Raw genomic sequence first — 27149 nt, forward strand, 5'->3', positions numbered from 1 at the left:
CTGGCCATCACCAACTGTGGATCCATCATGGCTGGCCATCACCAACTGTGGATCCATCATGGCTGGCCATCACCAACTGTGGATCTATCATGGCTGGCCATCACCAACTGTGGATCTATCATGGCTGGCCATTACCAACTAAGGGATAATCACTTCAAGAATACAAATACATATCACAGTTTTGTGTCAGGCAAAGGAGATGAGAGAAATGGGAAGACTTCAAAAAAATAAGTCAAGAAAATAAATAAAGGGGGGGGGTTATACGAGAAAAGGCAAAATAAGCTGGAAGCACTTACTATGTACATATCTGAATAAATAGAAATATATAATGTCTACCTACACTTGAATGACAGGTATCGAGAGTTTATTTAAGATCAAAATGCAGCATCTATCATGTGCTACCTACGGAGTTCCTCTTAAGAGACAGAAAATGAAGGATCAAAAGAGTCTAGTCTTATGGTTTTTCACCAAAGGAAAGACAGTGTGTCATGTTAACACTGTGCAAAATAGCATTTAAGCAAATATAACTGGAAAACATCAAAAACAATGTTCTAACTAATTAGGATATCTGTAGCCATTAGAAGGCTGTAAGTGATGCAACTTGCTGATTACTCTGCAATAGCTGCCAGCATTCAGAAAGAATTCCTAGTATATGTGTCAATAAGTAACCTTAAGCTATAAAAATTAATTTTATGTTAAAATAAGTTAAATGCAAAAACAAAAATGAAAAAAAAAAGAGGCTGTAGCTCAGTGAAATAGAGTTTGCCTTGCATGCCTGAGGTGTAGGTTCAATTTTTACGACTGCCAAAAAAGAAAAAAATACAGTTGTTCCAAAATAAAATAACAATCTGTTTAAAATGTAATGTAATCATAAACTTTCAAGCATCCCAAAATATCTTCGCAAAGGAAAAACTGAAGTACACAGAGATACATAGCTAGAACGACTGTGAGATGTGTCTCTGTGGCCTTGGTAGATCAAAAGGACAAATATCATGAAGGTTCTGGAACTACTGCAACAGCGCTATTCTTCATGAACTCTTAATGCTGTCATGCTATGAACTGGGAACACTGCCTTGCTTATTCTTGCTTTACAACGAATAGGAAAGACCTATTTCATATCCTCACAGTGCAAGTGGCATTGGAAACTGGAAGTCTTGCCCCTGATGTCACAAGAAGAACGTCAGTGTGAATTATCTGTCCCTTACCTCTGACAGCCCGACAGTAAGGCATGTCTTGTACTTTCTGGGAGGCTATCTTGACTGTCAGATGCAAGGCTTGGGCTACGTAGTTTCTGTTCTGTATCTCTCTGTTTATATCCTTGAATCCTATTGTCCTTATTCTGCTAAATCTGGATGAGAATTTGAGACGTTAATCTTAGTTTTATTTCCTCAGTTAGGCCTTGCCTAGAAAAATGTTTTCATATCAGCTGCTGACCATTTCCAAGCAATAATAATTCTAGTGGTTCTTGAAATGTCAGATATCAGTTAGTTATTCCATGAGGCAAGACTCCACTCATTTTCACTGTATAGATTAGAAAGGAAAAAGTAACTTCCTCGAATCATAAATACTGTGTAGCACAAGAGAGGCAGAACTGTGGGAGGTTCCCAGTGTGGCTGATCCAAAACCATGTTTTACAGCCGACCTATTGCAGAAGGACTGTGCAATGGCCATATCTCAGCAGAGCAGTTTCTTACAGCCCATCCGTCATCAAGATGAACTCTTGACTGGTCACACACAGGCATTTCAGGTCCTTCCTCGCATGCCTCTCTGTTCTGGGCTGTGATGCCTACAACAATTTGCTGAAAGATGGATCGTGCAAGAGACTAAAAATGTGAGTTCAGTCTGGGCCATCGATTCTGGAGGAAACCATGAGCCCCTTGAGAAACACCAGTAAGCATGGAAGCATCATCTCCTTTTATTTGTAGGATTCTTTGCCCAGTGCTGAAAATGAGTTTCCCAGGGACCTTAAGGTGGCAGGGAAGTCAATGTTGTAAGCTACTGCTAGGCTTTTATGTAAGTTTGAGATATAAAGCCTTCTAATTACAAGTGAGAAAAAGGAAATGCCCAGCGAAGGCGGAAGGAGTCCTGCGTCACAGCTGGGTAAGCTGTGAGGTGTCATCTGTAAAATGATGCTCTTCATTTTACAGTAGCACAAAGACTGTACACATCCAAGACCCGCCTCATCCAAACTCCCAGGCTATGAATTCATTCTTTTGTTTGTGAAACTTCTGGAATAATCAACTCTCCTGAGCAAGATGGGACTGCAGAGTCTTAATCAGCCTCCCTAACTTCCATCCCATAATAGCTAGAACCGTTAGTTACCGAGTGCCAACTACGTATCACGCACCCCCCTCGGGAATTCACAGATGATGAAATAAGCAAGTTTGTGGAGCTGAGTTTCTGGTACCATTTATTTAGATTTTGTTGAGTCTCTGCCTCCAATTCCTCTTTTTACTGTGCATAATTAATATTGAGTGGATCATTCTGACAGTAATTGGCCAGAAGGCTCAATTACTTCCCAAGACGAGTCACGGAGATTTAGGAAGACTCCATTGGTGTGCCTTCCTGTTTGCTGAAGAGCAATTTCTCCTTACTTGCCAGGGTATTTGACATATAACAAACTATACATATTTAAATTACAGCTACGATCGACATGGGTACACCCTCATATTAGTATTAGCATATTCAACACGGTGAGCCCACCTATTATCTCCCGAAGGTTGGACTTTTTGTCCTTTGTTTTCTATCTCCTTCCCCTATCACCTGACCCACAAGTGAGCACTAATCTGCTGTCGCAGTCAATTTGCATTATCCAGAGTTTTAGATGTACAGAATCATAGTGCATGTGCAGTTTTGTCTCACTCTTTCATCTGGCATAATGATATGAGATCCATTCACCTTGTTGCATATATGAAAGTTTTGCTGCCTTTTATTTAAACAGTAGCATCTTAAACAACTGTAACACTCATTTATCCACTCATTTGCTTACAGCCATCTGAGTGGTTTCCCACCTTCTACTGTTAGAAACAGCAGTCATTCTGAAAGTGTCAGTCCTCAAGACATTGCCTCTCTGAATCCTTATAACCATGCTTAGTTAGGTGACGGCATTCTTACTTCCCAAAGATGAATTAGAAATCTATGAAGGCAAACTGGTCAATATGAGATAGTAGCAGGAGTCAGGATTTGAAGATAGAGCAAACAAATGTCAAAGCTATGAGCCTAGAGGGATTCCAGGCCAGTTCAGAAGGACAGGCACTTAGGAGTTAGAAACTACATAAAATAAGACCAAAGATTAGAGTCAGTATGGGTCTTCCATGAGCAAGAACATTCACTATGGTACATAAAGTAAAATCAGAGACTGGGGGGTCACGTTGCATCCAGAAAGGAACCATCTAGGGTAATTGATCGCATATAACGCATGCTTAATAAGCAACTGCTGAAGGAATAAATGGTTAAATGCTAGAGTGGATGAATAGATGGACAGACAAACAGGTAGAAAGATGAGGAAGAGTCAGGCAGTGGTGGTACAGGCCCTTAATCCCAGCACTCCGGAGGAAGAGGCAGGAGGATCCCTGAGTTTGAGGCTAGCCTGGTCTACGAAGTAAGTTCTAGGTCAGCTAGGGCTACACAGAGAAACAGTGTCTCAAAAAAACAAAAACAAACCCCAAATAACCACAGCAAGCCCCTGAAAGATGAAGAAGGAGTTAGTTGTCTGATGAGTGGATGGTAAATTCCTCTACCCGTCCCACTGTTGCTAACATATCCACAAGCCCTAAGACTGAGCAGATCACCCTGAGAACAAGGCAGTTCTCCCCCAAGCAGGACAGACTGCCCAGTTAGCAAAGAGTGTGCCCAGCTGTAAACTCACATAGGAAGTCCAACTCCAGGGGCCCACACCCACGCTGCAGCACCTGAGGACATATGCACGGAGAAGGCCAGAGTTATTTGTATTGAGAGTGCGAACTCCAACAGCAGGCTTCATCCTGCCCTTGCAAATGCTCCTTGGCTTCCCTGGGCATCATATTCTATACATGAGCCTTGACAAGTCCCTGCTGGCAGAATCTGGCCATGCCGTGGCTGACTTCACCTGGCAGAGGCCTTAGTGCCTGAAACCCAGGTTCTAGCCCCATCCCTGACAACTCTGTTGAAAACAAGTTTATTAACTGGCTGTTGTATTGAATGCTGCACATCCACACATATTTCCCATCTTCATCCGATGACATCAGGGCCTCTCTGGAGCCAAGATAAACACACACTGTTCATGTGACTAATTTCCTGAGAATCACGGAGGAGATTGCTTGGCGGCCTATCTTACCCACTCATTTCTGGAATCACACTGAAAATATTGGGGTGAATTGACAGTGAAGCCTAAGCAGGAACTACAGCTATGGGGGAACAAAATCTACCCATTCAGTTGCAGAAGGATGCAGCTCCCTGCGGCCATGGAATTTCATCTGGAGCTCAGCTTGCGCTGCTAGAATAATGAGATAAAATCATTCTGGAAATGGATGGCAAGTCTAATGACAGTTTTCACAGAGGTTTAATCCATCTGTATTCTCCAGTGGGCTGCCACCTGCATAAGGGTAGAGACACTGTGTCTTTGTCCTTGCCCTCCTCTAGCGACTAGGAAAGTGCTGGGAAGATGGCTGGCACTCAGCATGCATGCCCCAGGTGAATGAGTTATCACTGCCGGTGCCCAGATGTATGACCCTGGACCAGGAACAGGAAAGTCTGGGTGAAGTAGAGTCAGGATGGGATGAGAGATGGTGAAGAGTCAAAGACAAACAAGACATTGACAATAGGGACACGTCTTGGGAGGTAGGAGTAGGCTGCTTCCTGTAATGATGGGGAAACTCTTTAGTCATCACGGCCAACACAAGATTAGGGGAAATTTCTGGCCCACAGAAAGAAAGCTGGTGGGAAACACACTGTTCTACTCTTTCACGATATCTGATATCCTGGGTACGGCACCTAGGGAGAGGCAGAGCGGAGGAGGAAGTCCTGATGGCCCCTGGAATGGGGCAGATATAGATTGTAGATCCGGCTCTGGGCTTACTAACTTCTTGATCTGTTTGCTGATCATGTCTGAATCTCAACATTTATAAGGGGGGATGGAGTACCATGGTTTGTTCATGCACCGTCTGGTTCTCAACAGTGAACATGCACTTGAAATTATTGAGCTATGAACTTTCAGAAGTGAAGAAGAAAATGTGGGACTCCCTAGAATAGGGTCATATGTTAGAAGGCGGGGAAGGCGACAGGGTGTTTGCCTGCTACAAATCTTGCACGTGGCAGTGGCTCTTCAGGGCTCCCCTAGCCCACTCTGAATGAGTGTCATCAGTTGTTCTATTAGCCCCCGTGCCCCTGGATGCCTTGGCAAAAGTTGGCCACTTTGTGGGCTCCATTCACTCTCCTCAAAGTCTCCTTCAACATTCTCCCCAGATGCTTTTGTATGAAATAAGTGCCAGTTTGGTTTCCTCTCTAAGCTTCACTCCGGGGAACACACAAGTCAGGCTGATGGAGCAAAGCAGATCTCTTCATGTCATTCAGCAGCACTCAGTTGCCATTCCCTCAGGGATCAGGGCAAAGGAAGCAACCTTTTGACACCCAGGACCATGTTCATGACATTGGAACCAGTTCCTAGTCTTGTATAGTTTGAATGAGACACAATGTGTGAAACATGGGGCGTTGTCCAACACTACTGTTCACGATTATGAATATCAGCAGACTTTCTTAAAAACCAATAATCTGGAGTCATTTTGATCATGTATTTGTTTCTTAATTTCCCTTCATCATCCTTGCAGTTACAGTACAGTGGGAACTTTAATTATCTTTTTAATTGTTTCACCCATAGTGCCCAAACAATGGTTGAGATGCAGTCAGTATACAATAAATATCTGCTGAAGGAATAAATTAATAAGCAAAAAAGAGCCCGATAGCCATTTCTTTTCTACATCATTTTTCTGGCATATGCTTCCACGTATTCTTTATACATTTCGTTAGGGAGAAAAAGTGAGTGAAATGGTCCCAAGGATCTCAATGACCAGCCATTAAAGACAATTGCTACACAGGGGGTCACAGGGTAAATAGGGGGCCAGTTCAGATGTCTCCGGCTGACCTGCTTGTTTTCCCTCCACCCAGAAGGGTATATAAATATTCTTTTTAGTGGGAAGACTTCCTAGTAGCTTACTGGGAATGCTCCAGGGACTGGCTTCTGTAGGTTTCAAGGGTGTGAAGCCAAGACTATAAGCACTAAGAAAGGTGGAAGGCAGTTTTCACTTCTTAATGAAAACTGGTCCTGTAGATGGTCCTGAAGTTTGCTTGAGGCACTGGGTATTCCACACTCAGGTGGCTCTGCCTGGGTCCTGGTCCAAGCAACTCAGGCACAGTGGGGTCAGAGAAGATGACCAGCATTAAGTTGCATAGTCATAGGAGTCAGCTCTCTGTCAGGCAGACGTCAGCGAAATGAGATTATATAGGTAAATGAATATACTTGAACATTTAGTAAGATGGTCAGCTTTCTGATTCTTCTCCTTCAAAACAAAGACTTGGTAGGCTTCCTATTCTGAAGGAGAATGAGAATTCATCCACTTCTCAAACATTAAAAAAAAAAAATCAAAAAACAAAACCCCGATCCTTTAAGAAGATTCAGATATCAGTTTGGGTCACCTCCTCACCTCGGGGAGTCTGTCTTTTGGTGTGCTTTTGTGCCCCTTGCATGCGCGCCCTTCTTCTGCTTTCAGTAAATTCTGGCTGAGTGCTGAGACCTTGCTTTTCCTGCTTTTTTATTCTTTAAATGACTAGAGAGAAAGAATCCATTCTTGCAACCCTAGATGACCTCACTCTGAGGACATCAATATTTTTAAACCAACCTCAGACAGAGCATCTGAGGAGAGTCCCGGACTGGGAGGACTTGACGTTTTTCCATTAAAGCCCTTGTGAGTCAGGCTTGTGGCACACTCCAGAGGGATGCTGAGCGACACAGCCTCTGAGAAAACTGAGAAGAAACCGGATCCCTATAAAATCTATGCTAGTCCCTCTCCTACATCCTCAGCTAGCTTTGCTCTTTCCTGGACAGCCAAACATTGCTTTTGCCTCTGTGAGCCAACTCAGCGCAGGGGTAGTCATTTAACTGATACCATCTTCCAAGAAGGGTGGCAAAGAGGCAACGATTTGATTGAGCAATGTCTATGTGCTTCACGAGTCTTCATTCAGAGCCAGGCTAGTCCTGGAACCGACAGGTCTGAGCATGCTGGTTCCAGGGGCTGGCTACCTGCAAGTTATTTAACGTCTTGAAGCCTTGCTTTACACACTTCTTCAGTGGAGACAAAGCAAGGTTCCTAAAAAACGGTGGGGACTTGCAAAGGACCCCAAGTCAGCACGCCACAGAGATCCTTGCACTGTTTGCAATCGCTAAGTTAAGGAGCCAACCTATTTATCCTACAGCAAAGGAACAGATAAGGAAAATGGAATATATTATATATATATACACAATGGATTTTTTTTAGCCATAAAGAAGAATATAGTTATGTCATTTGCAGGAAAAAGGTTGGAACGGGAGATCATAAAATTAAACCAGTCTCCAGAAGACAATTGTTATATGTTTTCTCTCATTCATGGCTCCTAGGTTTTATAAAGGTACATAAAATCATAAGACATGAGAGCAGAAAGAAGACAGTCTAGGAGACAAAGAGAACTGTCAGGAAGAGGAGAAGGCAAGAAAAGAGAGGATGGTTCGGGAGTATCCTCAATATATAATAGATACGTGTACAAAAACCTAAAAGGTCATAATATTGTAAATGGTGGTGAAGGCTAGAGAGATACCTCCATCAATAAAGTGTTTGTTTTGCAAGCATGAAGACCCGAGTTCAATCCTCAGAACACACTGAAAAGGTGTATGTGGTGGTAGGTATGGTAGCAAGTGCTTAGAATTAAACAATGGGAAAGCCAAGACAGGTGGATCCCTAGGGGTGGCTCCACCAGCCTAGCCTCCTTAAGCTCTGTAAAAGCAAACAAACAAACACAGCACGGTGAATTCCGCCTGAGGATCGACACCCAAGGTTGTCCTTTGAACTTCACGTGTGAACATGCACTCACATACACAGGCCCACGAAAAATGGTGGCGAACATACACGTCTGTACTGAAAGCCGAGTAACACTGCCACCGCCACTGTCCTCCTCCGCCTTAAGTGAGGACAGAGGCTCCTGGGAGCTGAACAACTTTCCTGAGGTCAGAAAGTGACATGTCAGTAGTCCAGATGTGCCTGACTTCAAAGGCTAAACCGGCTCCTGGTATGGGCTGCTGTTTTTGTAGGCCACGGCTTTGCAGCTCCAGGGACTGACTCAGACACAGATGATGCCTGGGTTGGGAAAGGCAATCTGCTGCCAGCCCTCAGCTCCTCCCCCACTGCTCCAGACCCTGGTCTTGGAGCCAGCAGTGCTGATTCAGGTCTGCATTAGAGCAGAAGCCATACAGCTTCTGCTACCCTCTCCTGCCTTTGTGCAGCCTAACAAACATCTAGCGTGATTAAGATGGCTAGGAATCTGCTTAGAGCGCATCTATTCAGAGGAAGCATGGGGAATGGAAACCGGTGATATGAAACAATCTCTCATTTAGGGGAAAAAACAAAACAAGACAAATGTCATCTTTTTGATGTGATGTATCCATGAACATTTTCCCTTCTGCAGAGAACGCCTGTCAGCCCAACTCTTAATAGCTTCTTGCTTGGTGCCTACACTCTCTCAGGGGCTGTGCTATAGGCTGCTGTTGCGGTGGGTCCCTGAAACAACAAAGCAGGCAAGATCTCTGCCCACCCAAGAGTTAGAGTCAAGCCAGGGGAGCTAAATATTGAGCAAATAATGATACTAATAAATATCCAACTGTGAGTTTGAGACACATTAAGGAAAGTTCCAAGATTCTGTTACAAAGTTCAGAACTGGGGCCCAGATCTTGAATCATAGACTGGTCAAGATGTCCCTGAGGGCATATATTTAATCCAATGCTTAATGCATAAGCAGTGAGCATGAAAATGGGAAAAAAAAGGGATTTATTATCTTTCAATAGAGATAATTTCATGAAGGTCAAAACCAACTAACTCCATCTCTGGAAGTTTGGGGTGTTTTATTTTTCATTGGAAGAGTTCTTCAAAAGTCAAAAAAAAAAAGGGCAATTACTCCTGGCATCTGTTTTTCATTCTTGCTCGGATAGTCTGAAGAGAATGTGGAACAATTTGGAAAAAATAACTGACTTTCTACTTTATGCACTAGAACAAAGTTAAGGTCAAGGGAAGATTACTAACTTTTAGAGACTGAGGATTTGGCATATTTATATGTGAGATTCTGTCATGGACACAAGGGGTATCAAAAACGCCAATGAAGAGGACATTCAGGAGGTAGAGGGAAGCTGAGGGTCTCTTTAGATGTTTCAAGGATGAAATAATACAAACAACACCGCCATGTCTCAAGACTTCACCTGGGAATGCGCAGTTGGAACCTCACACGAGGGCAGTTTGTCACAGTGAACAAATGCCTTAGAGTAGCTTACAGGGCTGTTCTTAAGAAGAGGAGAAGGGCTGTTTCCAAGACCTACACAGTTACTGATGTTTTAGGCCACTCAGATGTAAACTAACAACAAAGCAGTGGTCAAATCAAACCTCGAGCTCCTGACATTAGTGGTGGCCATTCTCCTTTGTCCTGGGTCATCTGACAGTTTTTAGGCCATTCAGTACTGCAAAGTCCTATTCATAGACCGGTAGAATCTGCCAGTCCTTTAGAGAACTTACTCCCCCAAACCCCCAAAATATACTTCCAAATGTTTCAGCCTCCTAGTGGTGGGTGACACTTCAGATTAGATGCTGGGAAACCTAATTACGACAGAAGAGAGTTAGCTTTGAAGTAAGCTGATATAGGAAAATGGTCATAAGAAAGGCAAGAGTCGGATTAGGGAAGGTGGAGAAGGTCATCACACATGTTTATCCGAACCAACATAAAAGGACAGTCCTTTCTCTGTACACTGATACTTGAACACACTAAAAAGCTTAGGATATAATTTTCTCCTTTTGGTGGAATTGATTTTCATTTGCTGTTTTATAGAGGCTTCCTATTTTCTTTTAGAAAATATCTGTTTTATCTTATTTATGTGTGTGTACGCATGTCTGAGTATAGGTACATACGTGTGTGCAGATGACCACACTCTGGTCCTCATACTTGAGAAGCAAGTGTTCTTAATCACTGTCCCATCTCTTTGGCTCCCACCATTTTTTTTTGACTATATATCTTCCTTTAATAACAAGAGGAAGAAAGCTATTTCCAAACTGGGGAACAACTCACAACAGCCCCTCCCCCAATTCTCAAGGTCCAAATCAGGAGCAGAAGGAGAGAGAGCACTAGCAAGGAACTCAGGACCGCGAGGGGTGCACCCACACACTGAGACAATGGGGATGTTCTACTGGGAACTCACCAAGGCCAGCTGGACTGGGTCTGGAAAAGCCTGGGATAAAACCGGACTCTCTGAACATAGCGGACAATGAGGACTACTGAGAACTCAAGAACAATGGCAATGGGCTTCTGATCCTACTGCACTCACTGGCTTTGTGGGAGCCTAGGCAGTTTGGATGCTCAACTTGCCAATTCTGGTTTTGACTTAGTGGAGAAGACAGCCTCAAACACAGTCTGTTTAGTACTCCACCCAGTGGGCCTAGTACTCTACCAGCACTTGGCTGTATTACAAGACAGCAGTTGGTATGCAGGAGCCAAAGTATAATGTGTGTTAAATGAATATGTGTTAAGTACAGTCATCCTCTTTTGCCTTAGCTGAACCAGGCTCTTGGTGAGATACACTCCAAGTATCTATCTGTATATCTACAGCCACATGACATTTTTTTTTAATGTATGAGTATTTGCCTACATATATGTATATGTACCATGTGTGTGCCTGGTGCCTTCAGTGGTCACAAGAGGGGGTCAGATCCCCTGGAATTGGAGTTATGAATGCTTGTGAGCCACCACATGGATGCTGGGAACAGAATCCGGGACGTCTGCAAGAGCAACAAATGCTTTTAGCCACCGAGCCATCTGTTCAGTCCCTCACACTCCAACTTTTGATATCACTTTCATCCGATGGCTATTTCATTCTTTAAAAACGCGGCAACGTTGAAGACATAGTTGGCTATCACAATTAAGAAACACACCTGACACCTGTAGGTGGACATGATGACTCAGGCTAGCCATTCTTTAATACAGAGACGTTCTCCTAAGACGAGAACTATCCATCTAGAAATGCCAACAGCGAGAAATCTCGTTATTCGTTTTATTTAAGCTTGTTCATGATTATTGTAACCTTGTCACAAAGCACTTATAGAAGATGGCTCCAATTATTAATTGAGGCTGAACAAAAACCAGAGCCTTGAAACTGACTCCCAGTGGCCTCCTAAGGGTAGACTGCGGCTCTCTGGTTGGCTATCCCAGGGTTCTCCAAAGAACATGGACACCTTAGTACAGTGGGAGCTGAAGCAGAGGACCTGAACAGCTGCCACCAGTTCTGAGTCATTTGAAGCCACCAGGCGACAGCCCTCTCACGACTTTCACACTAGTTTAAGAAAGACGATTTTTATGAAATTAAATGCCCATGTTCAAGAATACGTCTCTAAAAGTGAGATGAACTTCACACACATTTTATTAAATTGTAGGAGTTACTCAAGAGAAAGAATAATAAAGAACATTAGCTGAAGGTATCCCATTGGCCTCGTGATCATGGGGAGGAAAGATTTCAAACCAAAATTAAAGTACATTATTTTCCACCCTAATTAGTCTTTAATATTTTGCCTCTAGCACAAAACATTTTTCATATTCACCAAAATTTCTCTTGATAGAAAAATGGTTTCTCTCAAATCATAGACAACTACCACGATATTAACCACCAGAACTTTATTTTTTATTTTATTCTTTTAGTGAGGGGGTCAAAACAGGGTTTCACTGTGTAGGCCTGGCTGTCCTGGAGCTTACTATGTGGACCAGGCTGGCTTCAACTCACAGAGATCCGCCTGCCTCTACCTCCTTGGTGCTGGGATTAAAGGTGTGCACCGCTATCACCTGGCATTAGCCCAACTTTTGTTAAGAAAAAGGCACTTAGGCATCACATTCTTTCTAATCTAAGTGCATACCAGACGGCCTTTAAAAATCTTTATGCCCACAAATATCTTTGTAAATAACAAACTTTAAAAGAGCTCAAATTTTTAAACCTGGAGCCCATGTCTCTCGTACAACATGACCTCTTCAAAGACTTTAAAAAGTAGACTCACATTTTATTGGGTAAATACAGAACCCTTCAAAAAACCTGATATTCTGTCTCTGGGGAGCAGTTTTCCTTTCTAGTTCTGTGCATCACACAGAGGTTTCATAAGTGCTGGGAATAAGGAAGACTTCCTGACGAACAACCACAAGAGATAGGAACACTCTTTCAATTGGCACAATTCCAACCATTTGTTTAAGGGTGCTCATTATTTTCCTTCAAAATACATTTAAAAACTTCAATTTTACAATTTCTTAAGACAGCTGAATGAGTCAAATGGCCCTCAGTCATTTTCAATTAGAATTGCTGGGTTAATCAGGATCCTAGCTTCTACAACTGTCTGTCTTCTTGGATCAACACAAGTAGAACATTCTCCTGGAATCTGAGCATCGCTGAAGATTGTTAGTGGTCTTACAGAAGAATCTGCTTAAGCAGGAACACTGGAAAATTCAGAGCCTCATTCAACAGCAAGCAATGTCATTTAAGTAAAGGACAACAAAGATGGGCCACATGGAAGTTACTGGAAGTGAGGTCAGCAGGGAAACAAGCTCCCAGATCTACCCAGGTGCACAAGCTCAATAGCTCAGAGTAACAGCTATGTCAATAAAATTCAGTCAGCAGCACCCTACCCAATAAATTCACCTAGAAAAATTCACATACCCTCTCCTTTTCGAAGAAATTCTTCACCAATGCAGTCTTTAGACAGAGGAAAAGAAACACATAATCTCAGCCCACAAGCTATAGGACAGCACCTTTAGGTGGCTCGGCCAATATCCCTAGAAAGCAGTCTTCAGCTCTCACGGGAAATGTTTTCTGTGGGTGTTTCTTGTCCAAGATACTTTCTTTTTCTCTGTGTGATTAGAAGGGAGACCACAAGGTTGAAGAATATATAAGGAAATAAAGTGGGAAGATTAAGTGGATAGAGCAGAAACTGAGACGACCTGCAAAGGTCAGATTTTGTCTGAAGAGAATGGGCAGTGCTCCACTCCATGCAATTGTATTTCTGCAGAAATAAAATTCTAGATCCTCAAATATTTCAGCTGAAAATATAAACTCATGGACTGGAATTATAGCACAGGGGTATAACATTTACCTAGAGTATACAAGGTCCTTTGTTTAACCTCTAGCATTGCAAAAACTCTAAATTTATATGTGAAAAACATTCCTACATTTATACAATATTTCTCTGACTAGACATACCTAAAAGACAATTTTATATGCCATTTTGGTACATCAATTTGGATGGAACAGCATTAATTGTCAAGCTGACACAATTTAGAGTCACCCTAGAAGAGTCCTAATGAGGAATTGTCTGCATTGGGTTGGCTGGTGGGCATGCCTCAATTAAGCTAATTGGTGTGGAAACACCCAGCCCACTGAGGGAGGCACCTTTTGCTAGGCAGAGTCTTGAATTGCATAAGGGTGGGGAAATTGAGCTAAGCACAGGCAAGCATGAGTGTATCCATTCTCGCTGCTCCTGACTGTTGATGTGATATGACTAGCTGTCTCGAGTTCTGCCACAGAGACAGCTCTGCAGAGTGAGCTGGAACTGTAGACTAAAATAAACCTTTGCTTTCCAAAGCTGCTTTTTTCCCCCAGAGTACTTTAGCACAGAAACAGAAATGAAAGTAGGACAATGGACAAAGAAAATGGAAAATGGCTAATCAGAGAGACAGTAGAAGAACCACTTCTCCGGTTATTAGTGGATTCTTGGGTCTTAATTACAAAGTACTTTTCCTGAAAGCATTATCACACTTAAAGTTTCTGACACACAGTGTCATGCTGTTTAAGCTTCTAAACACTCTGCCAGACACAGCGCTCTCTCAACAATTGAATGGTTGGGGGGAAGACAATGGTAGTTAACACTTTTAAGATTCTCCCTGTCTCTGAAAGTCATTATCAGGGAGATGCTAAGAGGGTCCCGCTTACAGATGTACTGTCAGGCTGACTGCAGATTTCTGGGAGAGAAAACACCAAGGACCATGGAATGCAAGACCATGGCTGGGTATCACTGGGAAAAATGCAAAACAGAGAGAAGCAAAGACAAGAGATATTCTCATCAGGCCAGCAATGTTTACAGCCTGTGCAAGTGCCAGGAATATCTTAGGGAAGAGCAATGACTTTATAAACTAAGGTCAAGTTTAATATTTAAACACAGCACACACCACTGAGAAGGCAAGTCTTCGATTCCTTTTGTAAAGAATCTGAATGTGACAACTCATGTTGACGCTATCGGACTTCTCCCCACACCCCAAAACATAACGTCTAATATTCAACATTTCTAAGATGTTTCTAGACAGTCTACAAACGGTTGACAATGAAAAGACAGAATGGATTAGTGATGGATTATTTCAGGCTCAGCTTCATTTCCCATGGAGGCCTGGGATATCTTTAACTCATTTACTGCCAAACAACCCTGAATCAGCAGAGCGACTTTTCCCTTCCAAGTGTGGGGTGTGGGAATGCTGGAAAGACAACATCTGAAGCTAAAGGCATGGGAAGATGGCTACCTGCTCAGGCTTCAGCCCCGGAGGAACCCAGGCGTACTCTTCCAGAGCACAGCCCGAGTCATCATCGGAGGTCGAGTTCCTCTGGAAGTCAAACATGAGTTTGCTGATGGTCTTCTCCATCTCCAACGGCATCACTGTCACCATGTGCTCCTCCTGGGGACACTTGCAGTGTAGACAGATCTTCCTGCAGGCAGCAAACACAGCAGGTCATCAGCCTTTGGATTCCAACCCATAAACACACTCACCACCTACAGCCTAGAGAACACTGGTTTATAAGGGACACATGTCAAGTCATCTAGGAGATCGGAGACTACCAGGTGAGCATGCTGGTGATGCTGACACACAGACCCAGCCTCTTCTTCCAAATTCACACACACACACACACACACACACACACACACACACACACACACACCTCTAAATATGGACCATGACAACATTTATAGAATTAAATATATAGAATCCACACAACTAATCAGAAATATTACCAGATTTAACAATCGCTGACAAGTTCCTTTTTTGAAAAGTTCTTAAATCATGCAAAAACAGAAAAAAACAACAACAAAATCATAACAGGTCATAAAAAGAACCATGGATACGATCTTTTCTTTAGGAGTAAGAACAGTTTTCCACTAAAACAAATGCGCTCCAAAACGCTAGGCTGGTGACCAGCAAGCCCCAGGAATCCACCTGTCTCAGCCACCCCGGTGCTGAGATCATGAGTGTGTGCTACCATGCCTGACTTTGTCCCAATTACGTGTCTCAATTACTCCAGTACCAGTCAAGGATGCAAATTCCTCAAACCCAGCCTCTCCCTCAAGGCTTCCTGCAACTTCTTTAACCTTATCCCTATCTAAATATTGTAGCAAAGAAAATGACATAGTCAAGCAACACACAGAGATTTCTCTCTCTTACCAATGAAATGAACAGAATAGCATGGAGAAGGCAAACTTTGACAAGCTATTTGTGTGCACGCTGATCTTTTTGTAGCACATTATAAAGGCAACGGAAGAACCCAGAATTCTAATCGCCACATGTGTCTGGGTTTTGCTACAACGGCTTTGTGAAGATAATTCACATAGCATAGAGCCTACCCTTCTAGCATATAATTCACTAGCTCTTAATATAGTCAGAATTCCCCAGCCACCACTAATTTTAGACATGCCCACTGAACTCATGAACACGAGCAGTAACTTCTCATAGTCCAGGCTTACACACCCTGACAACCACTAATCTTTCTGTCTCTGTTGGTTTTGCTTATTTTAGATATTTCATATACAGGAGCCATGCAAAATACAATCTTTCAAAACTAGCTTCTTTCACATGAAATAATGGTATAGCTAACCCACGACTGAGAAATATTACAATTGTAGGGATGTATCACATTGGTGCGTTCAGCAACTGGTAGATATTTGGACTCTCAATTTTTTGAATAATTCTAATTTTAATGTTGAGGTTCAAGATTTTATAGAGATCAATGCAGTCATTTCTCTTGGGCATATACCTAGTAATGGAATCACTGCATCACATGGTAACTTTATTTTATTTTATTTTATTTTATTTTGGTTTTTCGAGACAGGGTTTCTCTGTGGCTTTGGAGCCTGTCCTGGAACTAGCTCTGTAGACCAGGCTGGCCTCGAACTCACAGAGATCCGCCTACCTCTGCCTCCCGAGTGCTGGGATTAAAGGCGTGCGCCACCACCGCCCAGGCCACATGGTAACTTTATGTCTATCATTTTGGGGAACTGTCAAACTGTACTACAAAATATCTAAACAATTTGAAGCTGCTGCCTTCAACGAAGGCAGGTTACACTTCCTCTAACTCCCGCCACCTGTCTTGCGGTCTACCTTATTGACTGTGGCCACCCTAGTGGATGTGACACTGTATCTAATTGTGGTCTTGATTTTCCATTTTCCCAAGGGCCAGGCCAGGGAAGTCAATCATCTTCTTAAGTGTTTATTGTATGCCTTCTTTGGAACTTATTGGAAGGAACCCCTAAGGGGAGGGCAGAATGAGGAGCCAACAGAAGGCCTGGCTGAGCCCTCAACACAAATATTACAGAAGACACACTTGATTTCACATGGAATAGCTGTTCGCTCCTGAACAACAACAAAACCACTCAGAAAAACCAAAGTCAAGGAGGAAAAAAAAGGGGGGCAGATAAACCCAGTAAATCAAAACCACCAGGGCTTTATCTGCCTTCTCTGCTAGCTGCCAGCCCTCTACTCCTCATTTATAATTAACTGAAGCTACCACAGCAAGGCAAAGAATCTGGAACCTCTGAGTGATTCCCTGACAACCACAGGCGAAGCTAATTTAATAATCTCCATTTACAAGTTGAAAACTCAAGTCTGAGGTGCTTTGAAAGGAGAAGTAAGATAGAGGCAAAGCCAGGAGGGATCTCTGGTTCCTCAAGCTCTCTCTTCCCTTCTGAAAAAAAATACAGTGGCAGTCAACAGCTTTCTTTTTTAATACGCTAATTAATTTCACCCAAATGAAGCATAATCAGGAGTGTGTGTGTGTGTGTATGCATGTGCATGGATGGGCAAATATAAGATTTGGATTTTATAAAAATACACATTTGTGAATATAGAACCAGCTAGCAAAGCAGAAATTCATTAAACACCTGTGCATGTATGTTTCAGTGTGCACGCACGCACCGCGTACACACACACACACAAACACACACACACACACACGCACACAGAATGCATTGGTTTCATTCTGTCAGAGCTGACATTCTACCTCTCCATAATTGGCTTTGTCAATGACAGGTTTCCAAGAAACCATCCCTGATTCAGACAGTGGAAATGCTGCGTTCACCTCTCTTCCCAGCCTTTGCCCCCAAGTAATCTTTGCAAATGCCTCGCCAGAGCAGTGACCAATTAATTCATTTGGTTCTGCAGCATGAAATCCACGACCACCTCTTTTGTGGGTCATACAAAATTGTCAGGTGGGGCCATTTCCTGATTTATCTCAGCAGAGTCCATACAGGCGTTTCCACCAGCAACCACGGCATTTGCATGAAAACTAAAGATTTATGCCAATTAACTCATTTGCATGAAGTGGAAGAATTCATTATAACTGGACAGGAGGGTGACTGGCAAGGACAAAGGTTCTACCTTGATAGGTAACATTTGTGACAGGTGCATTGGTTTGGCTTTGGAAGTGATTATAAGCAGCATCAAGTTCTCCTTTTTCCCCCCCTTTACCCATTTTTCTTTATATTGAGACAATTTTGTAAAAGAACTTATAAGTGGAAAGCTTCATATATAAAATCAAGTTGTCTAAATGAATGTTACTGGAAGAGACAGCAAGCCCAACCTCCTCCCCAACTCCATGACAAGTCTGTGGTCCCCTCCCAGGCCTGGGTTCCAAAGATACAAGTCTGAAGATTGTTATAGTTTCTGGATCCTCTAAAGTAATTCCTAAGATCTACAAAAATAGAACTATGTACTTTATAACTTGAAAGATAAAAGAAATAAAACAAAAGCTTCTGATAGATAATTCATAGTATACACATATGCACACACACATGCATTAACTCTTAATCATGGAAGTCCTCATAAATGATGAATCTGATCTGATCATAGGGAACTGTTCACCTCATTGCCAAGACATTGTAATAGGAGACACTTGGGGAACAGAGGCCATATCCCTGTGATAGATTAGATATCAACCAGGACCCATGACTGTACATTTTCCCAAGACTCAGTAGATCACCAGACAGTCAGCTTCTGGAAACACTTGGAGGATGCTCTTTTTAGGTAGTCTCTTGAATGGAAAGAAGCCCCTTAGATCACAGTCTAAAAAACAGTGAATTCTAACAACAGGCATGATGCTCCAAGAAATCTAAACAATAAACATTTTTGAACTTTTTCAAGAGGATTATGTCAAGCCAAAATAATGGTCCCATTGGAAGCTCTTACAGGACTCAGCCTACCTGTCACTCATCTGGGTATCTTGTGTGTAGAAGCATCCCATTGAGAGGGAAGACTACAATCAGCTGTAATAGTGGCATCTCTGCTTGCTACTCTGCCATCTGCACCCCACTCACCTGGGGTGTGGGTTACACAGTCCGGAGTCCAAGGCCAGATCAGATTCAGGCTACTTACATTTGTTTAGGACTACAGCAGGCTGCTTAGAGCATTTTAGGCCCATTGTAAACCAAATGACAAAAGATGAGGATTCAACAAGGCCATACATCAGGCAGCAGACAGAATAGTTGGCAAGTGAACCTCTAATAAAGACAAAAGGCTAACCTAACCTAGAGGTATCCACAGCTTTCCCCCAACTGATGAAAGTGTCCCTAGGTATTTAAATTCTCCCATGACTACCACACCGAAGACAAAAGAATCATCCCTTTCTTCATAGCAATAAAAAAGAAAGAAGGGAATTTTTTCCTGATTATTACACTTATCATAATTTAAAGTTACTGCTTTCTTCTCCTTAACATACAATTAATGTAGAAAGAAGTCACAAATTACAGCTAAGTAAGGAGGAGGAAAAACATTCTAAACACCCACAATCCCAAAGATAACCACTGTTAAACAGAAACAGCTGCTGGACCATTTCTTCCTTAGTACAAAGATGCAGAGACCAGACTTCAATCAGTGTTCCCCATGAGCCAAGGGATAAGACTTTGGTCTGGACAACAAGATATGAGACACGCACGCACGCGCACGCGCGCGCACACACACACACACACACACATACACAAAATATTCTCAGAGCACAGATGTACATTATTCAGCAAAGATTCATAAGCTTGTTCTGATCTAGTATCCTGAATGAGGATTCAGACTTTACTTCGTATGAAAGCCATTTATCTTATGTGTAAAACTACAGTTATAACAGATAACTACAGATAACTAAGTATCTTGAAAGTTAAGTGTCTCAGATAAAATACATCTGAAAAACAGACTTCCTTAGTTATCAACTTCCAATTTCCTGTGCAAGAAGAGAGAGATAAAGCAAGGACAATCTAAGACCACTAAGATCTGGCTCTGAATTGCATCTTCGTGTGTCAGTCATACACTCACAGATTAATTAATCATTAATAATAATAATAATAATTTCAAACCACCCATGGAGCTGTTTTGTGGAAAAGAGCCTGGCTTCCTTCACTAGCTCTACTCTCCACCTTCCCTGCATTCCAAACAAGCCTATCAACTCCTTGCATGAACCATTCCACCAGTCTTCAATAGCTAAACATCCATTCAAGCTTACAGACTTCTGGCATCACCAGCTTCCTGGATTTGGGGTGAAAGGATGTTTACTAGACTGTAGGATGCCCGGAGGAAATAAGCAAACAAATGATGTTGGGCAGAGAGACACACCCTGTTTTGCTCAACTGAGTCAGTAAGAACTGATGTAAAATCTTCTGGCCCTGAGATAATCGTATGATGGGGAAGTCAGATACAAACGTGTAGGCATGAACTCGGAAGGAACTTGGCTAAAGCTGACATAGATTAGAACCTGTGTTATCTAGCTCCAAGACCAATGCTTCCCATGTAAAGTGTCCAAACTGTCCCTCCTCCTCTTGATCCATCCCCCTAACTCATTGATTCACACATAGATCCATCAGTTCACCCACTCACCATCAATCTAGTAATACGGAGTGGTAATCTACTGAGGCGAGGCATCGTTTTAAGTTTCTGGGCATTAGCTGTTAGTCCGCCTTAATTATAAGGCAGAACTCTCTATACCCTCGTGGAACTTCTAGCTAAAAAAAGGTATAACCATTGAGTAATCAGGGATAAACTTTCCCATTATAGATTGTGATAAATGTTATATCAGAGAGGGACTGGGGTGGCCTGGGAAAGCCCTCCCCACTGAAGGCACATCTGAGCCGCCGGTAAAAGCCTACTGGCTGCCAGGCAGCTAGAAGAATACAACCGGGGTGGAGTTTTCCCAGAACAGGGAAAGCAGGCGCCCACTGCCCGCCCGCCGCCTGGAGGCACTGAGGTGGAGGGTGTAGAGGTGGAGGAAGGCTGCTGGAGAGGTTCTCAGGAGGTGCTGTGATAGCTTCCCTCCTCCCTCAGCGGCAACTGCATGAATGGCAGTGGCCAGACTGGTTGTCAACAGCCTGTCCTAAAGCCCAGGCATAAATGTGAAATTCAGGAGGAATTCCATTTTAGCAGGCATCTGGAAGTCTTTCTTCTAAGACACTTCTCCCTCGAATTCCTGCGTTTCTGTCCTGAATCTACCCAGACTTCAGCACATCCGGTTAGGGGCAGCCTTTCTGGCTCCTTCACCCACTCCCCTCCAGTCACAATACTTTGCTTATCCCTTTCTTGGCAAATGTTCAGACTGAATGAAGGACATGAACCCTGACACTTGCCATGTCTGGAAGAAAGATTTCTATCTCTGTGAGAAAGGAAAAAAGATTTCCTCGTGAATACAGAGCTGAAGGGTGGGGACCGTGACAAGGCCAGCTGGGGACTTGGCTGGTGCATGCTGAGTGCCAGAACCCTGCTGCCTGGTTCTGTCCCACTTCCCTTCTTCGTCTGGCTGGTGACTCCTGCCATCTGCACAGAGGTGCCCCTCTCTCCTGGCATAGCTGAAGGCAGCAGAGAGAAGTTCCCAATGCCAGGTGTCTCCTCTTAATATGCCAATTCATAACAGAGTCCTGCTGCAGATGGATTTGTAATTCGGGAGGCACGGAAGCACACTCTATTTGCAAAAGAGCCCGTTCTGGATGACTTCACTTAGAACTCACTCTTAAAGGTTGGACACCACCTCTAGCTTGGCAGGTAGGACAACTCAGTGACAGATGAGCCACAGCTTAGAATGAGACCCTCAAAAGATCGTCCCAAGAAGAAACAATAAAGAAAAGTAAGATGCTGGAAAGGACCCCAGGACACAGCAGAAGGTGGGATAATGGCAGTATAGATTGGTGAACTGGACAAACAGGGTCCTCTGTAGGCTGGGAATGAGGGCCTATCTGGAATATTCCTCAGATAAAGCTGGTTGAAGGAGAGACAGGGTTACTATCTTCCAATTCTTTGCACTCTTTGGCAGAAGACCATAGCGAGGCCCTTAGCACAGGAAAAGATAAGCAGCCAAGGGCAGAACAATGCATCTCTGTAGCAGTGGAAGCCACAGGCTAGAGTCTGCTGGAGTGGGAGAGTCAATGAATTCAGGGCAGGGACAGAATGTTTGTGGCAAGGCAGCTCCACTATGTGAAAGATCACCTACTGAGCGTCTGCTTCGTGCGGTGGGTCATGGGCTGTGCCACAAGGTACTGCAGCCAAGGAATCCCTGTGGGGATACGAAAAGAACACCACAGAGAGCCAGGCCATAATTTCTAGGAAGGCAGCACTCAAGTTGTTTAAGAGGATGTTCATATTCTGAAAAGATGCATGCTAAAGCATATGCAGATGAAGGATGATGTGTGTGGCTAATCTCAGATGGACCAGCAGAACTAAGATGTGTGGAAGATAGGAGTGGGAGAAGGAGTGAAGGGAGAGAGAAAGGGAGAAGGGGTTTAGAGAGGGAGGGAGGAAGCAGGGCCTATGGATAGGGCTAAGAAAAAGAGGCAAGGGAAGGAGGAGGTGAGAGACAGGAAAAAAGGGAGGAAGGAGAAATGGAGAGGGAGAGAGATGAGCATGGAGGAGGGAAGGAGAGAGATGAGAGAGGGAGGAGATGGAGAAGATAGGGGAGAGAGAAGATATGAATAGGGAGAAAGTAGGAGGAGTGAGCATGCAGCACAGATGTGAAAACACATTAACAGGAAGATCTAGAACTGTACATAAAAACTCACTATACTAATTCTTGTAACGTCCACATGTGGGGATTGAAATGAGAAATGTCCCCCATAGGCTCAGGTGTTGAAAGGAAGCAGCTAGTTCATTTCCTGGCTGCTTAGCCCCGAAATAATCACATAGAAACTGTGTTAATTAAATCACTGCTTGGCCCATTAGCTTTAGCTTCTTATTCACTAACTCTTACATATTAATTTAACCCATTTCTATCAATCTGTGTATCACCACATGGTTGTGGCTTACCGGCTAAAGTTCCAGCGTCTGTCTCCAGCAGGGCTACATGGCTTCTCCTTGACTCCACCTCTTTTTTCCCAGCATTCAGTTTAGTTTTCCCCACCTAGTTCTGTTCCCCTATAGCTCTGCTATAGGCCCAAAGCAGTTCCTTTATTAACCAATGATATTCACAGCATACAGAGGGGAATCCCACATCACTTAGGTGTTTGCTACTTTGCTCTCTAGTGGGTGGTGCTATTTGGGGAATATTATGGAACCTTAGGAGGTGGAGCCTTGCTGGAGTAATTACAGCATTTGCAAGTTTAAAGCCTTCCCCTGCTTCCACTTTGCCTTTGCAGTTGAGGATGTGATCTCTCAGCTTCCTGCTCTGGCCACCTGCTGCCATGCCTCTGCTACCATATGGACGCCCTCTGGAATCATATGCCAAAATAAATCTTTCTTCTCTAAGCTTCCTTGGTCATGGTGTTCTATAACAGCAACAGCAAAGGGCCCAATACACCAGAAAACATCACGGCTTTGAAAAATGAAAAAAAAAGGAAACAAAGTGGAGAATACTATGATTTTCAGCCATGGTTCATGTGCACTGCACTTTACGGGGTTTGATGGTAATGGATGTCACAGAGGGTCCCCTTGAGGAAGCAGAGTAGAAAGTTTTCGGCAAAAGGAAAAGGGGAGAACATTCCTGACAGCCGAATAAAGGTGTGGAGGTGGGAGAGAACATGGTGCCACTAAGATACTGAGACAACTCAGGACCAAATGCTGACAGCATGGCAGGTGGTGAATGACACATACAATCTGTTAGGAGTTTTGGCTTGGTTGAAAAAGCATCCACAAGTCAGTGTGGAATCTGCCTCCCAAGCTCACAGATAGCTAATTCAGCACCATTATGAGTAGACAGAGTGAGCTCTCAGAGGACAAGAGCTTGGCCACGGATGGTGTCTCCATGGCAACACTGCTACGTGCATCACTGCATCCCTGTGCAAGGCTGTGGGCATCCAGAGACGCTATGAATTCTTTATCTGTCAGACTTGCTGTTCTGCTAAGAAGAAAGTAGGACAGATAGTAGAGGCTAGTCCTCTGGACAACTGTCTCCACTTCACTATATATGTGCTAACTGGAATTTATAGATACTGTAGTGGATCCACTTTGCTTCCCCGGGTATTTAATATACTTAGGTATAGACTAAGCAAGATATTGATTGTTATCCTTGTTAAGGATCACATAACGTTTACCATGATTTTTCATTGCTTCCGAGGTTATACAAATGATATTCTTCATGTCTCAACATACAATAGAGAAGACAGAATAGGTATTAATAATCTCTTGGGCTGATCAAGTGCTTTAGAGCTCAGCAAACACTTTCAATTTAGGTTACATGAATTTTTTTTTATACTCGCTCCTAGGCCAGTCAGACGATCAAAGCTGTCACAGCTGTGGACAGTAGGCCCCGAGAAGTCCCAGGCTATGTGTACTGGTCTGCTCTGTTGGGGGTTCTGGAATGCCAGATTTCTTTTTTCCTCTGAACCAAAGGAAGGGGAGTCAGTTTGATTCCATGTCTGGGGGCTTCATCTCAACATTGCTTTTTAAGGAAACACGTGGTGAGTGTGTGTTAAGAGACTCCGCTGAGCCCTTCTCCTGCACCCACTGTTTAATCCTCAAACCACACCATGAGATAGGCATTATCTTCCCTTTACAGACGGGACGACCAAGACCGAAAGAGTTTCTGGAACTGATCCAAGCCTTCACCAAGACCTCAAGGGCTCCAGGAGGCCCCCACAGACAGACTACGTCGATCCCTTAATCCATGTAAACCAGGCAGTGTTTTTCTCTCTGCTCATACAGAGGCCCCCAAATCACTGGCAAGTCGTAGGAAATTCTTAAGTGGCTGCTTATTAATAACGTTTTCCGTTTATATTAGGCCGCCTTTCATCCAAGGGAACTTGGCCAGCTCCACACACACAGAGCCACAGAAAGCCAACCATCTCTGTTGGGAATAGGGGCCAGCTGGCAGCAGCATCCTTCAGGGGCTTGGCTTGTGGGGGTTCTGGCACCAGTTATACCCTTCAGAACTTGACAGGGGCCCTTTAATATCTGTACTGAAGAGCTCAAGGCAAAGACTTCCCAGAAATCTATGTGTCTTGGTGATTGAGGCCAAAGGCTCAAGACGACCCCAGTGGACTTGCGAAACAAAGGCATCAACAAATTGTGAGTTTATAAAAAAAATACCGACACTGGATGGAAAGCCTGTCATCCATATTGAGTTAGACACACAGGGAAAGATGATTTCTCTTTTTTCAGGGTAGGCCTTAAACACAAACAAAACAAAACACTCAGGGTTTCCCACTGGACGGATAGGAAAAAACTAAGACAAGATGCTGACTTCCCTGCTCCAAGCAGGGTTTTGTGGTTTTGTTCTTGGCCAGAACCTGCTTCCTCTTTCTCCTGGAGAGAAAGGAAGGAATGAAGTACGTAGAATGAAAATAACATGTCCTGGTTTCATATTTTATTGGAAAGAAGCCTTAGGTGGATTGGATTCACATGGTCCAGAGCAGGAAGACTCTGAAATCAAGCGAAGATGGATGCTCCTGCCTCCCCTCCTCCCAGACCAGGCGGATGGGGTGATGCCCACACTCTTTAAGCACAGAAGATAAGATGAACTCTATTCTGTCTCCTACTCTCGCCCTTCTAAGATCTCATTTCCACCATTGTCTTACAGAGATGCTGGCCACTCTCTACTCTCCAGCTTGCAGTACACCGTGGTGATAAAGCGAAGGGCAAGTTCCTTAATTGCGGTCATGATAAGATCTCGAGAAATCAGTCTCGTCTTCTTCTCCAGCGTCACTGCACTCTACTGGCGGGCTTTTCAATGCTGCAGCCATGTTGGCCTTTGTTCCTTGAAGTTGCTGAGGACAACTCACTCGGACACTGCAGTTGCTGCTCTGCCTAGAAAACCTTCCCTTCAGAGCCTTGTGATGGTCGACTGTCACTACTCAGGTCGTCACTCAAAGACATCAATCCCTCTCTTTTTCAAAGCTCACCCCTCTTCTCATTTTCCTTTAAATTTTTCCTTAGCACTTGTCACTATTTGAAATTATTTTCTGGTCGGCATGTCTCTCATATTTTTCATATGGAATGTCAGTTCCTAAGGTCTGGCAACTAGAACAATAAGCATCCAGTAAGTAGCTCATGAAATAACATGAATCTCGAGTTCTGGTTTTGTAGTTCATAGTGAGCCACATACTCTTTATAGGCCTGAAAACAAGATTATTATTGGCATATAAATTCTGCTATAGAGTTATATTCTACAATAACTAAAAATATATACTGTTACAAAGAGGCCAACTTTGCAGTGTGACACAATTTTGTAGTGTAGTAGAGATGAGAAGTACATCAGGCCAGGTGGAGGTGGCGCACACCTTTAATCTCAGCACTTGGGAGGCAGAGGCAGGCAGATCTCCGTGAGTTCGAGGCCATCCTGGTCTACAGAGTGAGTTCCAGGACAGTCAAGGCTACACAGAGAAACCCTGTCTTGAAGAACCAAAGGCTGAGAGAGAAAGAGAGAGAGAGAGAGAGAGAGAGAGAGAGAGAGAGAGAGAGAGAGAGAGAGGTATATCACAAAGATCACATCAAAGAAAACTACCTCTGGCCTCTGCTGCTGAAGTACACGAAAGAATATTACTGCTGAGCACTGTGACTTCAGTGTCAACTGATCGTACTCTATATGTGCTATTGACTGTTCAACATTGAAAAGAGTGCTTGAAGAACAGATAGAGAAAAAACTCCTGGTCTACCCAAAGTAAATGTTCCAAAGCACTGTGAAGTTAGTTGTGAAAGGGCCAAGAGAAAGTATCTGAGAAAAGGAAGAAGCAAGGACCACCATGGCTTCAGCACCTGAGGCCACGGCTCTTGATCTACCTATCTGTAAAGTGGAAGGAAATCCTAGAATGTCCTGCCAGCCCAACAGGATGGAGCATTCGATTCCAGGTGGGCATGCGCCCAGGAAACATATTCCTGAAGGGCCACACGCCGCTTGTTTCCTAGTCCTGTACTAGCCAACGAGGGTTCTCTGAGCTAGATTTCAGCCATGTGCCACTCAGTCTCGTAGTTCTTAAGTGGGTGACCTGATGCCTTCAGGAGTAGAAGAAAGCTGGGGTACTTGGGCATTTTTTCCAATAATATTCTATGTTCATTTCTGAACACCCCAAATGGAAGAATGTTATATTTTCAGCATTTAATAGATATACTGAAGTCATCTTTTTTTTTTTTTTTTTTTTTGGTTTTTTTCGAGACAGGGTTTCTCTGTAGCTTTGGAGCCTGTCCTGGAACTCCCTTGGTAGACCAGGCTGGCC

General features: G+C 43.5%; 1 protein-coding gene across 5 annotated transcripts in view; it reads right to left on the reverse strand.

Annotated features, from left to right (window-relative positions):
* Nucleotides 1-27149, reverse strand: part of Prickle2 (prickle planar cell polarity protein 2) — a 341452-nt gene that overhangs the window by 70297 nt on the left and 244006 nt on the right. For all 5 annotated transcript variants that reach the window (XM_026788041.1, XM_026788040.1, XM_005364904.2 and 2 more), the window contains one exon: nt 14800-14983. In XM_026788041.1, coding sequence (XP_026643842.1) covers nt 14800-14983 — 184 coding nt within the window. The remainder of the gene's footprint in view (nt 1-14799; nt 14984-27149) is intronic.

This window comes from Microtus ochrogaster, unplaced genomic scaffold, assembly GCF_000317375.1.
Source record: "Microtus ochrogaster isolate Prairie Vole_2 unplaced genomic scaffold, MicOch1.0 UNK1, whole genome shotgun sequence".
Lineage (NCBI taxonomy): Eukaryota > Metazoa > Chordata > Mammalia > Rodentia > Cricetidae > Microtus > Microtus ochrogaster.